The sequence below is a fragment of the Pteropus medius genome, unplaced genomic scaffold, assembly GCF_902729225.1.
Source record: "Pteropus medius unplaced genomic scaffold, Ma_sr-lr_union100, whole genome shotgun sequence".
Classification (NCBI taxonomy): domain Eukaryota; kingdom Metazoa; phylum Chordata; class Mammalia; order Chiroptera; family Pteropodidae; genus Pteropus; species Pteropus medius.
In genome coordinates, this window is record NW_024345479.1 from 340,151 (window position 1) to 354,920 (window position 14,770).

Genomic DNA, 14,770 nt, shown 5'->3' on the forward strand with positions numbered 1-14,770 from the left:
ACAGGGATTGGGCAAAGGAGGCTGTGACGAAAATTGGACCCCGCCCTGTAAAGAAGGGAGGAGAAAAAGAAGAGGGAGGGAGGGGGGCGAAGGGGAGGGGATTTGGGAGGCGGGTCCCGGCACTGTGCTCGCGCCCCTAGCGCGCCAGTCCCGGGCTGCAGGGAGCGCAGCGCGCGCGGCCCGGGCCCCGGCCACCGGACACTCTACCGGACACGACCCTCCCTGAAGCTTGGACAGCTGCCCACCTTGGACACTGCACCGGACACTGCCCCCCATAGGGCTGGACACTACAACGGACAGTACTTCCCAGCTCCGGACATTGCTCCCTCCTCCCCCTTGGGCCCTGGACGCTTTTCCCCCTCCCCCTCCGGGGGCCCAGACACTGAGCCCCCTGCAGGCTCTAGCTAGCGACCCCTTGCACCCCAGCGCCAGACACTGCCTCCTCCCTGTTCCTCTCTCCCTTCCCTTCTTCCTGCTTCATCTTTCCCCTGCTCGGGTCGGAGCCCCATCAGTTTCTCCGACCCCCTGCAGCTCAGCCCCGGCTGCCTGCGCCCCCATCCCCCGGCTGCTCGCCCGGATGCCTCTCCCCGGGGGATTGTGGTGGCTCCTCTGCTGCCGTCGAGGCTTTACTCTTCTGCACCGGGACTACGGGGACGGCGAGCTTAGCGGGGACGGGGACGAGGACGAGGACGAAGAGACCTTTGAGCTACGGACCCCAAGTCCAGCGGGCGGCGGGAGGGTAAGTCCCGGGGGGTTTACAGCCTTGTCTGAATCCCTCTTACTACCACCGGCCGTCACGCCTGATCCTGCTCCAGACTACAGCCAAACGCCGCGCTCTTGGCGGACAGGAGACGTGGGAGAGTTTTTTGCCTGGGGGCCATAAGCCCCCAGGAGCTCAAGGAGCAGCCCTACTCGGATGTGCCTATGGGCCTCGCGCCGCACGCTGGGCGCTGTCCACCTGCTGGGGGCCCTGAGGCGGGGGAGGCGTCACGCGTGGCCCGACCTGGCCCTGCCTCTCCCTTCCCCGCCGGGCCCGCGTCCCATCCCGTCTCCTTCCGCCTCCGCCAGCGCCGAGGAATGTGGCGAGGCCGGCTAGGCAGCTCGGACGCCTGGGTCCGCTCTGCTCCCAGGTCGTGAATTCTGAGTGCTGGGGCCAGATGCGGGAGCTCCCGCCGCGGGGACCTGGGCGAGGGGGAGAAGGCATCCTCAGATTGGGGTCCGTGGCAGGGACCCCACGGAGAGGGAACTTGGGGCCACAACTCTTCGAGGACCCCTCGTCATTACCCTGCCACACAGGACAGAACTCTCGGCCCTTCTTGGTGAGGCTTCTGGGAAATCCCTAAGGGGATGGTGAGGGACACTCAGCTCCCCAGTTTTGTCGAATCTCCCCTTGGGGAAACTGAGGCTCCATTGGTGTGGGATACTTCCATCCCCTAACATCTCCTCTCCAATTCCCCAGCACGCCGGCAACCAGAATCCCGTGTGCTGTGGCCTGAGTCAGGCTCCCATCCCCCCGCTCAGGGGTCCCCAGCAGGCCCGGTGGCTCTGTGCCCGGGTGGGGCGGGCTTTGCCGCCGGGGCCGGCGCCAGCACCTGGCGGAGGCGGAGGGCGGATAAATATAGAGGGGAGGGAAGGGAGGGAAGCAGGGGACTACGATTAGGCGAGTTGGTCTAAGAGGGTAGTCAGCACCTGCCACCCCTGAGCCCATGGTGGTGTGTGGCCAAGAGCCCCTTTCAGACCCTCCAGAAAATAGGTGGACCTTCGCCCCAGGAAGGCACAGGCACAGGACCCAGGAGTTCCCAAGCGTCCAGGCTGAGCAGGGGCAGCTCTGTGAACCAGGCCATTGGCGGCCTCATGCTCCACCTCCACCCCTCTCCCCAGAGCTTGGGGACAGGTGTCTCTGCCCCCAACCCCCCCTCCTGGCTTTAGCAGTCTGGGCGCAATGAGACGATGGCACAGTTCCCGCTTGACCTGGCTCCTGGATGAATTTGTGGCCTCTCTCAGCCCCCAATCTACAGTTGAAGTTCTAGAAAGGGGGGAAGGCAAAATCCCCTACCACACCTCTCCTGTGGAGTGTGTGCCATTCCTCAGCCAGACCTGCCCTTCCCGAACCCCAGCAAAGGGTCAGGGTCTTGGCTTACATTAAGTCTCTGGGGTGTCTGTGGGAAGGCATAAGAAGCTCTTGGAGAAAGCCCTATACTGAAGGAGTCTCTCTTCCCTTCATCCACCTCTGTGCCACCTCCTGCCTGCACGTCGGCCAGCTAAGGGAAAATGAGGAGTAGAGGGTGACTTCGAACCTGCCAGAGCAAGAAGGGACTACATCCACCTCTCCCTTTTCAAAGCTGGGGAAGTTAAGACCCAAAGACTGGAAGGGACTTACCAAAGTTCCCCAGAGAGTTAGTGCTTGAGCTGGTATTAGAACCCAAGTCTTCTGAGTCGCTGCCCAGTGCTCTTTACACTCTACCAAAGCCCTGATTGCATCTTCAAAGGGTAACGCAGATAAGGCGGGAGCCATGGCTTGTTAGCGGGGGCTGTTCTGTAGAGACTGGCGGGAGGGGAGAGCCTAGGGGTTTCAGCTCACTGGCTCACAATCACGACTCCACTCCTTGATTCTTCAGCCCCCTGAGCAGCACTGTCCTGGGGGCAGAAGCCACGTGCATCCTATGAGGAAAGCACTGATCCTGAGCTTGTTTCCCCAGGGCCCCCTGGACGTGACGCTGACTCAGCCTGTGAGGAGCGTGCCAATCTCAGACAGGTGAGCTCCATCCCATGGTCTGGAGACCCCAGCCCATTCCTAGGACCCCTACTCATGCTGCTTTTGCTCCCGCGATTGTGCAATAAGGGAGAGTCACTACCGGACGCTGTGGTTTGGCTGGGGTCCCATGGGGGCGGTCCGGCTGGGGGCGCCTGGAGGAAGGAGGGTGCGGGCTATTTCTGGTGCGAGGTCAGACTGGCCCAGCGGTTCCCACAGCCTGGGGGAGGGGTGCCCAGCCCGGAGCAGGCACCCCTCGAGGTCTGGGGAACCCCTATAGAGGAGCCCCCTGGAGGCGTGGTACACCACCCACAGCTTCGCCCAACCCTGCCTCCCCTCTGGACCAGGCTGCAGAGCTGGGAGGAGACGCGGAGCCTCATCCCGGAGAAAGGGCCGCTGGAGGACGACACAGACGTTGTCGTGAAAGGTGAAGACCCATCTTATGCACTCTGGAGGGCCCCCAATCCGAACCTCCAGAGCATAATGTCTTCTGCTGATCCCCTCTCCCTTAGGTTGGCTGTACCGCGAGCCCCGCGGAGGAGGGGCGAGGCCCTGGTTGCCTCCGCGCCGGTCCTGGTTCGTGCTCACCAGGGACTCCCTGGACCAGTTCAGCAGCAACGGGAAGGGGGCGCGGCGCCTTGGGAGCCTTGTGCTCACCAGCTTGTGCTCAGTAGCCGGCCCGGAACGCAGGCCCAAAGAGACCGGTGAGACCTCGTGGGGACTCTCCTACCTCTCAGGGCAGTGCACCCAGCCGTCCCTGATTGCCTTCCGGGGCCTCTCTTTCCTTCAGGTCTGTGGTCAGTGACTGTGTCTGGTCGGAAGCACAGCGTCCGGCTCTGCTCCCCGCGTCAGGCCGAGGCAGAGCGCTGGGGGATGGCACTGCGCGAAGTGATCGCCTCCAAGGCACCACTGGAGACCCCCACCCAACTGCTGCTCAGAGACATTCAGGTGACAGAGAGGGGACTCCATCGAGAAAGAGAAGGGTGGTGGACCCAGCAGTTATCCGGATTCATGGAGAGCCCTCTTCTCCATCACTTTGAACCTTTCCCTGGCCTCTAGGATAGTTGCGGGGACCCCGAGGCCGTGGCCCTCATTTACCATCGGAACCCGATTCTGAGGCACACCAGTGGGGCCTTGTACGCACCACTCCTGCCCTTGCCCTACGGAGTCAGTGCCCCTGGTGAGTAGTGCCGTGTCCCAGGTCCCTTGGATGGGAAATCTGAATGCCTCGCCTGACGGGGACCCAGGAGTCCTCAGGGGACCTTTTCGGCCCCTCACTTTTCAAAGTATAAAGGTGAAACTGGAAGCTGACCAGACATACCCAGGGTGGCAGGGTGGGAAGACAGCACAGAAAAAAGGATCCCCTTCGACCATCTTTCCTACGGGTCTATTTCGGACTACTGGTGTTCCTTCACGAGTTCTTACATTGTCTTCTATTCTCTCATTACACGTTTAAGACCATGCTGTACTACCTTTACAAGGGGTGGAAAGGCCAGTACTCTGGGAGAATGTGCTGGCCTCATCTAACTATATTTCTCCCTAAAAGGGATTAGTGACTGGCCCAGGTCCTAAAGCTAGAGGATTAAGGGGAGCTGGGAGAAGAACCCTGATTTTCTGACTCCTAGTCCAGCCTGTTTTTGGATCCATGGTGATGGCTCTCTGTATACAATTACAGAATCTAGGTTTGAACCTATGTCCTTTAGTCTCTCTCTCTGCCTTACAGCTTTAGCAGTTCCAGAGGGGGACTGGGAGGCAGGGGTTGAGAGTTTGGCTCTGTGGGGACCATTGCTTTCCCTTCACTCTTCCTGTCCTTCGTACCCTCCCCTCCTTGTCACCCTCTGTCCTCTTATACTCCCTCTGACCCCCTCTGGTTCATGCCTTCCTCCCAGGGCCCAGCTCTGTGTCCCCTCTCCAAACCGTCCCTCCGCCCCGACCCTTCCACAGGTCCAGGCTACGCACCCTTGCGCGAGGAGGCGGTGCGGCTGTTCCTGGCGCTGCAGGCCCTGGAGGGGGCACGGCGCCCCGGGCCCCTGATGCAGGGTGTACTCCAGACCTGCCGGGACCTGCCCGCGCTCCGCGATGAACTCTTCCTGCAGCTGGCTAAGCAGACCTCGGGCCCTGCTGGCCCCCCCAGGCTCCGGGCTACCGAAGACCCCGCGGCCTTACGGTACTGGCAGCTCCTCACCTGTATGAGCTGCACCTTCCGGCCCGGGGGAGCTGTACGGGGGCACCTCCTAGGACATCTGGAGAGGTGAGAGGGGTAGGTGGGGTAAGATCAAGGCAAGAAAGCTACAGGGCCAGGAGAGAATGACAGGCCTTTTCAAACGGGTTTGGCAGATGGAGAACTTAGACCCAGAGAAGCAAGGGACTTGCCCAAGGTCAGGGCCGCTGCTAATATGTGCAGCGCCTTTGTGGGAATTACAAGATCACATCTCACTTGCAGGCGGAGAAATTACAAATAGGTACCCGCTTTGGGCGGAGGAATTATCAAAAGGCTGTTTTTCCTCAGTGGGGATGCAGTCCAGAGCCAGGGCTAGATTTTGGATTTCGACTTGAAAGAGGATTATGGAGACTTTGGGAAGTGAGAGGGTGAGGTTAGGAGTCTCCAGGGGCCTTAGAAAGTAATTCATCTCCATACAGAGAGTCACTGGTAGATTCAGAAGAACCTGTTGCTGACTTCAAGGAACTTAGAGTCGGAGGGGAGGGAACCGACTAGAAGAAATAAACTATAAAATAAGAAGGCGAGGGAGAGGGGGAAGGAAAACCCTCAGAGCCCTGAACCTCGGGTTCTCCCTACTCCAGGACTGAGCAGGCACTCCCGGACTCGGAACTGGCGGAATATGCGCGCTTTATTCGAAAAGCGCTGGGCCGGACGCGAGGCCGAGAGCTGGTGCCTTCGCTAGCAGAGATTTCCGCGCTGAGCCGACGGCAAGAGTTGTTATGCACCGTGCACTGTCCCGGAGCTGGTGCCTGCCCTGTGGCCATAGACTCCCACACCACTGCGGCGGAAGTAAGGCCAGAGAAAGACCCCTGAAACCTCAACCCTTCCTCCCAGCTTCCCACGCCCGGCTGGCCCGGCGCACGGGCCCTAGGTTTGCCCCGAGTGTGAGATTCATCATGGGCGAGAGGTGTCTTTGGCGGGACTGAGAGATCTCGAAGACCCCGCCAGCTGGATCTGCCCCTCCAGAAGTCCTGGCAAGACCCTTGCGCGGCCTGACTTTCCCCTCCCACCCTCTTCCTTCCAGGTTGCTCGTGAGCTGGTAGGACGGCTGGGCTTGGCCCGAAGCCGTAATGCATTCGCGCTGTATGAGCAGCGAGGGGCCCAGGAGCGAGCCCTGGCTGGAGGGACTCTTGTGGCTGACGTGCTCACCAGGTTTGAGAAGTAAATGTCCAGCCTCAGCCCTGCTTTCCTTTAGCCCATCTGCCTCTCAGCTTCGGTCAATCTCTAAGCAAACGTTTATGAGCGCTCGCCACTTGCCCTGCACTGTGATGTTTACTGGTTCCCAGATGGACCCCTGCCCGCCAGCGGTTTGCAGTCGGGCTTCGAGGCTCCCCTCCATGGTCCACTCCACCCTGGCCCCGCCCCCAACATTGGTCCCGGCTCCCAGAGGCCCGCGCCTTGTGGGGCCCTGCTTCTGCATCGCATAGCGGGGTGTTCTCTGCTGCAGTTTGGCTGCAGAGGAAGCCTGGCTGGAGGACTCGCCCGACTCTGGTTGGAGACTGTGCCTGCGTCTTCACGGACCTCTGCACCCTGAGGGGCTGTCCCCAGACAGTCACGAACTGCCTTTCCTCTTTGAGCAGGTGAGGATCTCCGGCATTCACGGCCCCCAAAAGACCCCTGAGCCTCAACCCATCCCCTGCTGGGCCATCGCGTTTCGTCGTATGGCAACCCCGTGGGAGGCTTCACTTGAACCCAGACCTCAGATTCCTCGCCCTGAGGTGTTTTTGCGACCACACAGCCACCGCTGCCTCGCTGACGCCCGGTGCCTCCCTGTAGGCTCACGCTCTGCTGCTGCGCGGCCGGCCACCCCCGCCGGATGACACGCTGCGCGCCCTGGCGGCGCTGCGTCTGCAGAGCCTGCACCAGGACTTCTCCCCGCGGGCGCCTCCGCCGCGCCTGGACCGCCTGCTGCCGCCCCTAGCCCCGCCGCGTGCACACCCTCCCCGCCCAATCCCCAGGCCTCCCCCATCTGCTGCCCTGCTGGCCGAGGCAATCTGGAGCCCGGGACTAGCCAAGCGTCGAGCGGAGCGGGCCCGGCGTGGCGGGGCGGGCCGCAAGGCGGGAAGCTTGGCCCGAGAGGGAGGAGGTGGCACCGGCACCGCGGCTGCTGTGCTGGGCAGCTGGAAGCGGCTACGGGGCATGGGCCGAGCTGAGGCCATGGCTGCCTACCTGGCTCTGGCGGCGCAGTGTCCAGGGTTCGGCGCTGCTCGGTATGACGTTCTGGAGCTGAGCACGGTGAGGGGGAGAAGGGAGAGGGGGACTCTGGTGGCCCAAGCCCCACACCTTTGCCCCAGAGCCAGAGGTCCCCACTATGAGTCACTTCACCCTACACCCAGCACAGCTGCCCATCCCAGATCCCAGGATTCATTGCCTGGCCCTTGGGCCCTTATGTCTCTAGAGCCTTAGTCCCCTGACACATGCACTGCGGATCATAGGGAGACCAGGAAACTTCCTGCTCACAGCCATCTTCTCCCACCAAAAATAGAGCTACGGGGTCTCCTTTTTGCACCCTGACTCTGCCTGTCTGTCTGCAGGAGTCTGATGGGGGTGCTCCACAGAAGCTATGCCTGGGCCTGGGAGCCAAGGCCATGTCCCTCTCTCGACCTGGTGAGACAGAGCCCATCCACAGTGTCAGCTATGGCCATGTGGCCGCCTGCCAGTTAATGGGCCCCCACACTCTAGCATTGAGGGTGGGAGAGAGCCAGATCCTCCTGCAGAGTCCCCAGGTGAGTGGGAAAGAGGGGTGTGGAAAGAGGAAAGAAGGGAAAAGATGTCAAGAAACATTTATTAAACAGAGCATGGTCCAGGTACAGCTCTAGGCACTGGAGACCCAGCAGTGATCAAAGATCAAGGAGCTTACATTAAAGTGAGGGAGTCAGACTCTAAATGAGAAATCAAAGACTATTTAAGATAGAGATAAATGCTACAAAAGAAAGAGCAGTGTGACAGGAGGTGATGAGGGGACCATAGCATTAGGTAGGATGGTCAGAAAAGGATACTCAAAGAAGGTGACATTTAAGCTAGCCATAAGAAGATCTGGGGGAACAACATTCCAGGTAAAAGGAATTGCAAGTGCAAAGACCCTGAGATGAAAATAAACAGCATATTAGAGAAGCAGAAAAAAGCAAGTGTGACTGGCACATAGTGAGTGAGGGAAAGAGTGATGATGAGGAGGGAAAAATTGCAAGGGGCAGCTCATGTAAGGCCTTGGTAAGGAGCCAGGGTGGAGGATGAGACAGGAGAATCCAGTGGCCCCTGTTGCACTCTGACCTCTGCCCTCTCTTAGGTGGAAGAAATCATGCAGCTGGTGAATGCCTACTTGGCCAACCCCTCCCCTGAGAGGCCCTGCAGCAGCCCTTCTCCTCCATGCCAAGACCTGCCAGACACCTCCTCTCCCAGCCAGCACCCGGGCCTGGATGAGCCCCAGGGACAGTCTGGCTATTTGGGGCAGCTGCAGGAATGAGCCTGCCAAGAGGTCACGACCTCCCTCCAGTCTCCAGCCTGGACTTGGACTACTCTGAGATTTGAGGGAACCATGGACCCTTTCAACCCTGCAGGGACAGGGCACACCACACACCCGAGGGCTGTAACGGGTGCAGAAAATTTTCTAGTTTGTTTCTTAATTTATTTGTAGAAGAGAAGAAAAAAAAATTCTTATTTACACAAATCCTTCCTGTGGGAGTGTTGTCAGTAGGACAAGTTAGAGCTCTATAGCTCAGAGCTCCACCCCTAGGGACGCCCACACTCTGGGCTTTTACCAGCACTGAGAGAAGTCTGGACATCACAGGGCTCCACCCTCCTTGACCTTCTGGCTTTAACCTCCTCTTAACCAGTATGCTGCCATAGGGTGGTGGGTGGGGCAGACAAGAGGGCAGTTGTGGAAGCTGGCAATTACTCACCCTCTCTTCTCCACTGAGTGGCATAGGGAGAGCCTTTGGCATCCCTGAGGCCAGAGGGCAGTGAGTCATCAGGACTGGCATTACCCAGTTCCTACCCTGGTGTCCAGCTTCTAGGGCCTGGTTGGGTCCATCTTTGGTGTGCCTACTGCATTGGGCCTGGACCGAAGAGAAGCCTGGGGCAGAATCAGACCCAAGAACTTCTCTGGCACAGATAAGGAACTAGTTAGGATGGGCTCAGCCCTACTCCTGAGTTCCTTTCCTGCTTTATCAGGTTGGGTTGAATGGAGTTGAATTCCTGAAGATCTGATAGCCTTGGGCACTGAGAATCCAGAGTCCCAGCTTTCCTGACCTGCTCAAAAGGCTGTAGGCCCTCCTTTAGTAACCCCTACACCCTCTGCCCTAAGTGGAGAAGGCTGGGGCAATATTGATCCACCCTAAGGCAAAAGTTTAGGCAAGGAGGAAACCGCAGACCTCGATAATCCTCTGGAGTCCTTAGAGTAGGTCTAACTCCAGTAAAACAGCCTGGTTCTAAGCAAGGGATACCAATGGAAACAGTGGACACATTAAGACCTAGACTAAGAGGTAAGAAACTGGAGCAGGTTAAGGCTACCCTGCCAACAAATGCCTGGGCAATGGGAGGGATGATCGAGGTCCCTTCATAGTCACAGACCAAGCCCTGATTATATTTGTAACCAAGCTTTATTACTTTATTAGAGCTAAGTAAGCATATCAAGGGTCAGAGCATGGGAGGAAGGGAGTAGGGCCAGCTTCTGGGTTGGAGATGAACCTAGAAGGATTGCTGGTGAGGGGAATTTGGGTCAGAGGGACCAGGCACAATGGGGCGGTGCTTACTGTCCAGGTGGAGTAGTAGGGAGGAATTCACTGCTCCTGGGTGCCCCAGGAGATGTAGTCCGGCCGCGTGGCTGCATGATACTCATCAATGAGCTCCTGCACAACCTCTCTGGATCTGTCCAGCTCGTCAAAGTTCTCCTTGAAGATGTCCTCCTTGCGGAATTGCTCCAGGAAGGCCTCTCGTTTCCGCAGCTTGTCATACTGCTGGCAGGAACTTTCAAAGAGCTGAAAGAGATAGAAATCTCCACGATGGGAGCCAGTGCAGGACAGGGGGTTGGAACAGACTGGGGGAGAATGATGCAGGTGCTAGTGGAGCTGAGTGGCCAAAGAAGACTAGGAGATAAGCCTCACCGAGGAGATGCTGGTGTGGTTGGCCATCATGAGCCCGCTGACTCGGTGGGCAGAGGGCAGGTAAGGAGACTTCCTCGACAGGGCCACCTGGATGCTGGCTGGGCCCCAGGGGATGAAGTTGGCCAACTTCCGTTCCCGGATCCTCTGCAGGCTCTTGTGGACCTGGGGTGGGCACAGGACTGGTGGTGGTCGCTTCTCCTCTACCCCTGCGGGTTCCAGGGCTGGAACAAAGGGGCCTCGCCTACCTGTGTGGGGTCCACCTCCCCCTGGATGATGTTGAGGATGGCGATGTAGCAGTGGTTGGTCTGGCGATCCCGGCCGGTGGAGACCATTACGTTCTTGGGCTGCAGCAGCCGCCTCATGACATCCAGGACCGTGGTCTTCCTCACGCTGGCCACCTGAGGGGACAGTGGGCCACAGGGACCAGGCCGGCACTCAGGGCACAGTCCAGAGATGCATGGACGGAAGAGTAGGCAACACATGTCCCCCACCAGACCCACGGCAGTGTGGTCTCTTGGGGGAGCGTCTTTAGATTCGGTCTATATCGAGCCTCTGCTGTGAGATCAGGAATCTCAGCCCTGCTCAGCTCGGCAAACTCGTGCCCCTCTGTAGGAGCATAAACAGACCCCGCACATCCCAGGCCCTGCAGGGAGCCAGGGCAAGAGAGGAGGACAGCAAGTCCGCACAGAAGTCATACAGTCGGTGCCAGTCCCTGAGCACAGAGCCTCTGGGGGCTACAAAGGGCAGGTCCTGGGGCAGCAGGGAGGAGAGCAAGGCTCGCTTGGGTTGGGGCCTACTGGGCCCAGGGCCAGCTCAGACTGGGACACTGAGGGCTGCTCCTACCGACTGGTCTGTGGTGAGGGGGGTGTAGCCGGTCATGAGGAAGTGGAGCCGCGGTGTGGGAATGAGCGAGGCGATGAGGCCGATGAGGTCGTTGTTCATGTAGCCGGGGTAGCGCAAGGTGGTGGTGCTGGCTGACATGATGGTGGACACCTGGGGACAGGGGCGCCACGTCATCCATCTTTCTTGGGGAGGCCTCCCATCCCCAGATGGCACTGCAGCAAGGAGGGGTTCCAGTCCAAAGGAGTCCAGGAATAGGGGCTCACCAGCTGGTTGATCTGGGAGAAGGATGGGTTCTGGATGTGCAGGCGGTCCGTAGCGATCCGGTTCAAGGCTGTGTTGTCCAGCACCACCTGGGGGGACAGAAGAGGGTCACGGCACCTTTTTGAGGAGAAAGGGAGCAGAGAAATAAGTTATTAGCTTAGCTCTCCTCTAAACTCCAAAACCAGGAAGTAGGTGTGCTAATGTAAAAGGAAAGTACTGTGTCTGGGGTATCACGAGACACTTTTCTACCATCCAGTGAAGTAAACAAATATTTGATTGTCCCCATTGCCATGCACTGTGCCTGGCTCTGGAAGTACCATGGAGAATAAATAGGCATGGTCTTTGGGTCTGCAGTCTAGTGGAGGGAGACTGACATTAAATATAAAATAACAGAAAGGTATAGTTATATACTTTTATACAGACTGAAATATGCACAAAGGAATTTGACTTTGAGTGACCAGGGAAGGTTTATGCTGAGAAAGTGCCTCTTGGGCTGAAAATTTAAGCATGAGTAGGCATTAAGAAGGCTAAGTGGGGACATGTGGGGGACTATAAGCAACTTGGGGTCAGGTCCTTATTTCATAATTTGGGACACCACGTGTGGCTTTGTTGGTCCTCTCTTCTCTGGGCAGGGGCTTGGGAAGGGCAAGTGTATGTGTCTTACTGGTTTGGGGAGGCAGACGCAAATCCCCCACTCCCTCCTCCTATGCTCACCACACAGTCTGCATTCTGAGTCAGCCTCTTGAGTGTTAGCAATGAGTTGTAGGGCTGGACGACCACGTCGCTCATTTCATCCTGGTTGGGAAACACTGAGTATGTCTGTACCAGCTTCTTGGGGTACCTGGAGGTGAGGAAGAGGAAAAGCGGAAGGAGGCACAGTCAACTGAAAGGACTACCCATTTCTGTTTTCTCTAGGGATAACACGGGCCATTCCTGTCCAAGTGCTACCCAGCACTGGCACAAAAGGTGTGAGGGCAGAACTGAGTCTTCAGAGCCCAGGAGCCAAAAAGATAAGCCTAAAGCATCAAACTCTGTGGGTCCCCTTTTCTCCCTAGGCAAACATCCCTCCCAGGAGTTACTGCTTCCAAGATGCTCCCTAGGTGGCCAGGCTCTGTTCCTACTTATGACTCAAAGGGCTAATGGCAGGCCTTTCAGTCCGTGAGAAAAAAGTGACAGAAAGGAAAGCCATTACCCAAGGAACCAGGGCTAATACTCTCTCCTCAAACACAGGCTTACCTGTCATTCAGTCGCTCCAAGAGGTAAGAGCCCAGGCCGGAACCCGTCCCCCCAGCGATGGAGTGACACAGCACAAAGCCCTGCATGGGGAGAGATGGAGAGGCATTCTCCAGGAGTCCGGGGAGAGGCTTCAGGCTTGTCTCATTCCCTACTCCCAACATACTCATGTCTCAGGGCTTCCTCCGTGTCCATCCAGGCTGAGGGTCCTTGAAAAGGATGACTCATGCCTAAGGAGCTGATGCCACCCAGATTAGGATCTCCTTGAGGACAAGGACTGTACCTTATTTACCTCAATATCTCACATCTGATGCTCTGTAAACAAGTTTTGAATTGAATTACCCCCATTATATCACCTTTTCAGGCTACCTCCTGACTTCTCCCAGCATTTTTCAGCATTTTTGTTTTTTCCTCAGTGGAGCAGAACCTCACCTCTAGGCTGTCACTTCCATCTGCTTCTCTGTCTATGATGTCAAAAATGTCTTCATGGATTTTCTCACCCTGTATAAAGACATGGGGAAGAAGGGTCAGGATGAAGATTCTGGAGAATATCTCTTCTCAGCACCACGAACTCTATCCTGGGACACTGCTGCCACCCTCGAGCAGAGCCTCAGCTGTGGCTCTCAACCCAGAAAAGCTACTTTGTAAATAATCTGCAGTTTGCATAAACCTCCCTGGCTGTCCCTCTTGCCAGGGTATCCCTTTGTATCTTATTTATGGTTAATCTGGTCAGGTCAGATCCCCAGGCTGCTTGAGCCTGCCTTGTCCAGGGGAGGGAAATATCAAGGGTCTGGGATGGCCACCTGAATACCTGGGAGAATCCACTGGCCCAGTTGTTGCCAGCTCCTCCTCCATGCTCCGACAGGTAGATGTTCTCTGGGTTGTAGAGCTTGGCATAAGGGGAGTTGAGGATGGAGTGGATCACGCGGGGCTCCAGGTCCAGCAGCACAGCCCTGGGGATGTAGTGCTCATCGTCTGCCTGTCAGCGGGAGTCCAGGAGGGGGCCCACTCAGCTAATGCCAGCCCAGTCCTCCTTCCTTCCAACTCTGGTTCCTGCCTGCCCTCCCTCCTTGAGCCAGAAGCTCTGGCCTCTCTGCCCAGTGGGGTTTCCCAAAGCCGCTGCCCTTCCCTTAGGGCCCCTGGCCAAGTCGCTGAGAGAACCTGGTAGAAAAAGACGTCCTTGCGATCAGTGCCCTCGGTGGCGAATTCCTCCACTATGCCCTCGGGGCTGATACCATGCTCCGCGCACAGCTGTTTCCAGAACTCGAACCCAACTAGGGGATGAGGAGAGATCCCTGGTCCGCTACAGTCACGCGGCCTCAAGGAGCCCAGGGTTAGGCTCAGACGTTTTTTACACCAGAGGATAGACCCAAGACATCTGGTCTGGGAGCAGTCACAGACCAGGACTGTAGACGCAGGTCTGGGTCTGGGGCTCGTTCATCATGCGCAGTAGGGCAGAGGGTTCATGGGAGGGAAAGGGGGATTGGAAGATGACAAGCATTTGGGTGGGACCCAAAGGGGCAGAACCGGAGAGTGGAGGGGCCCGGCGCACGCTCGCTCACTCTGGTTGCCGCACTGGCCCAGCTGCAGGGTGATGATCTCCCGGGGCATCGCTCCTCAGACGTGGGCGCGCCAGCCCAGCCCGGCGGGAGTCACAGCGCAGACGAAAGCCTGGCAGCCAGACGCGCAGGACGTGGAAAGCGAGCGCTCTCCTTGTTTTTTGACGCCGGTGTTCGGTCTGCGCGTGTGCAGTGCAAGCCTCCCCGTGGCCGGCGGGCCGGGATGCCCAACCTGGGTATCATTTCCCCCACGACACTTGCTGCGAGAATTCGGCACAGGCGCAGAGCGAGGCCACGCCCCCTACTGCCCACCCGCCTCAGCTCTGCGCCTGCGCGGTGATACCAGCTGGGGCTGCAGGGTTGCGACCTGCGTGAAGGGGAGGTGAGAGGAGGGGCGGCTCAGGTGTGTGGAGTCAGCTGTGATGTATATAGATTGGTGGGAGGCTCTGCTAAATGGAGCGGCTAGATCGAAACCAATTTTCTTCTTTTAAATTTCTACTTTTAAATTAAATTTACCTAACAAAATTTACCATTTAAATCATTTTAAATGTATAATGCTGTGGCGTAAATTACATTGACATTCTTCTACAAACATCACTATCATTCATGTCTAGGACTTCGTCATTCGCCCAAACTGAAAATCTGTACCCACCAAACAATAACTGCCTTAACCACCATTCTACTTTTTGTCTCTGTGATTTTAACTACTCTAGGTAGCTCATATAGGTGGAATCATACAGTATTTGTACTTTTGTGTCTGGCTTATTTCACTTAACATAATGTCTTCAGGGTTGCTTCA

At 57.5% G+C, this 14,770-nt stretch overlaps 2 protein-coding genes across 10 annotated transcripts; one reads left to right on the forward strand and one right to left on the reverse strand.

Moving 5' to 3' along the window:
* Positions 1-87: 87 nt before the first annotated feature.
* On the forward strand, positions 88-8,640 carry PLEKHH3 (pleckstrin homology, MyTH4 and FERM domain containing H3). Of its 7 annotated transcripts, none has more exons than XR_005655073.1 (14): positions 541-739; positions 1,131-1,319; positions 2,700-2,755; positions 3,100-3,179; positions 3,265-3,456; positions 3,543-3,700; positions 3,812-3,932; positions 4,697-5,003; positions 5,555-5,762; positions 5,998-6,134; positions 6,421-6,553; positions 6,750-7,183; positions 7,508-7,699; positions 8,260-8,640. XR_005655073.1 is itself a non-coding variant. In XM_039873414.1 (14 exons), exons 1-14 carry the CDS (start codon positions 578-580, stop codon positions 8,434-8,436), a joined length of 2,571 nt encoding a protein of 856 aa, XP_039729348.1. In that variant the 5' UTR covers positions 541-577; the 3' UTR covers positions 8,437-8,640. The 7 variants fall into 7 exon arrangements, 5 of the variants coding, with proteins under 5 accessions (XP_039729350.1, XP_039729352.1, XP_039729348.1 ...); XM_039873414.1 differs by having other exon boundaries at positions 6,750-7,208; XM_039873415.1 differs by having other exon boundaries at positions 5,998-6,125; positions 6,750-7,208.
* Positions 8,641-9,552: 912 nt separating this feature from the next.
* Positions 9,553-14,242, reverse strand: TUBG2 (tubulin gamma 2). Of its 3 annotated transcripts, none has more exons than XM_039873429.1 (11): positions 13,975-14,242; positions 13,574-13,686; positions 13,224-13,391; positions 12,845-12,913; positions 12,416-12,495; positions 11,894-12,020; positions 11,182-11,268; positions 10,919-11,068; positions 10,321-10,473; positions 10,076-10,237; positions 9,553-9,966 (listed from the first exon to the last, which is right to left on the reverse strand). In XM_039873429.1, exons 1-11 carry the CDS (start codon positions 14,021-14,023, stop codon positions 9,721-9,723), a joined length of 1,404 nt encoding a protein of 467 aa, XP_039729363.1. In that variant the 5' UTR covers positions 14,024-14,242; the 3' UTR covers positions 9,553-9,720. The 3 variants fall into 3 exon arrangements, with proteins under 3 accessions (XP_039729363.1, XP_039729362.1, XP_039729364.1); XM_039873428.1 differs by having other exon boundaries at positions 9,553-10,008; XM_039873430.1 differs by having other exon boundaries at positions 9,553-9,949; positions 13,975-14,241.
* Positions 14,243-14,770: the final 528 nt, after the last annotated feature.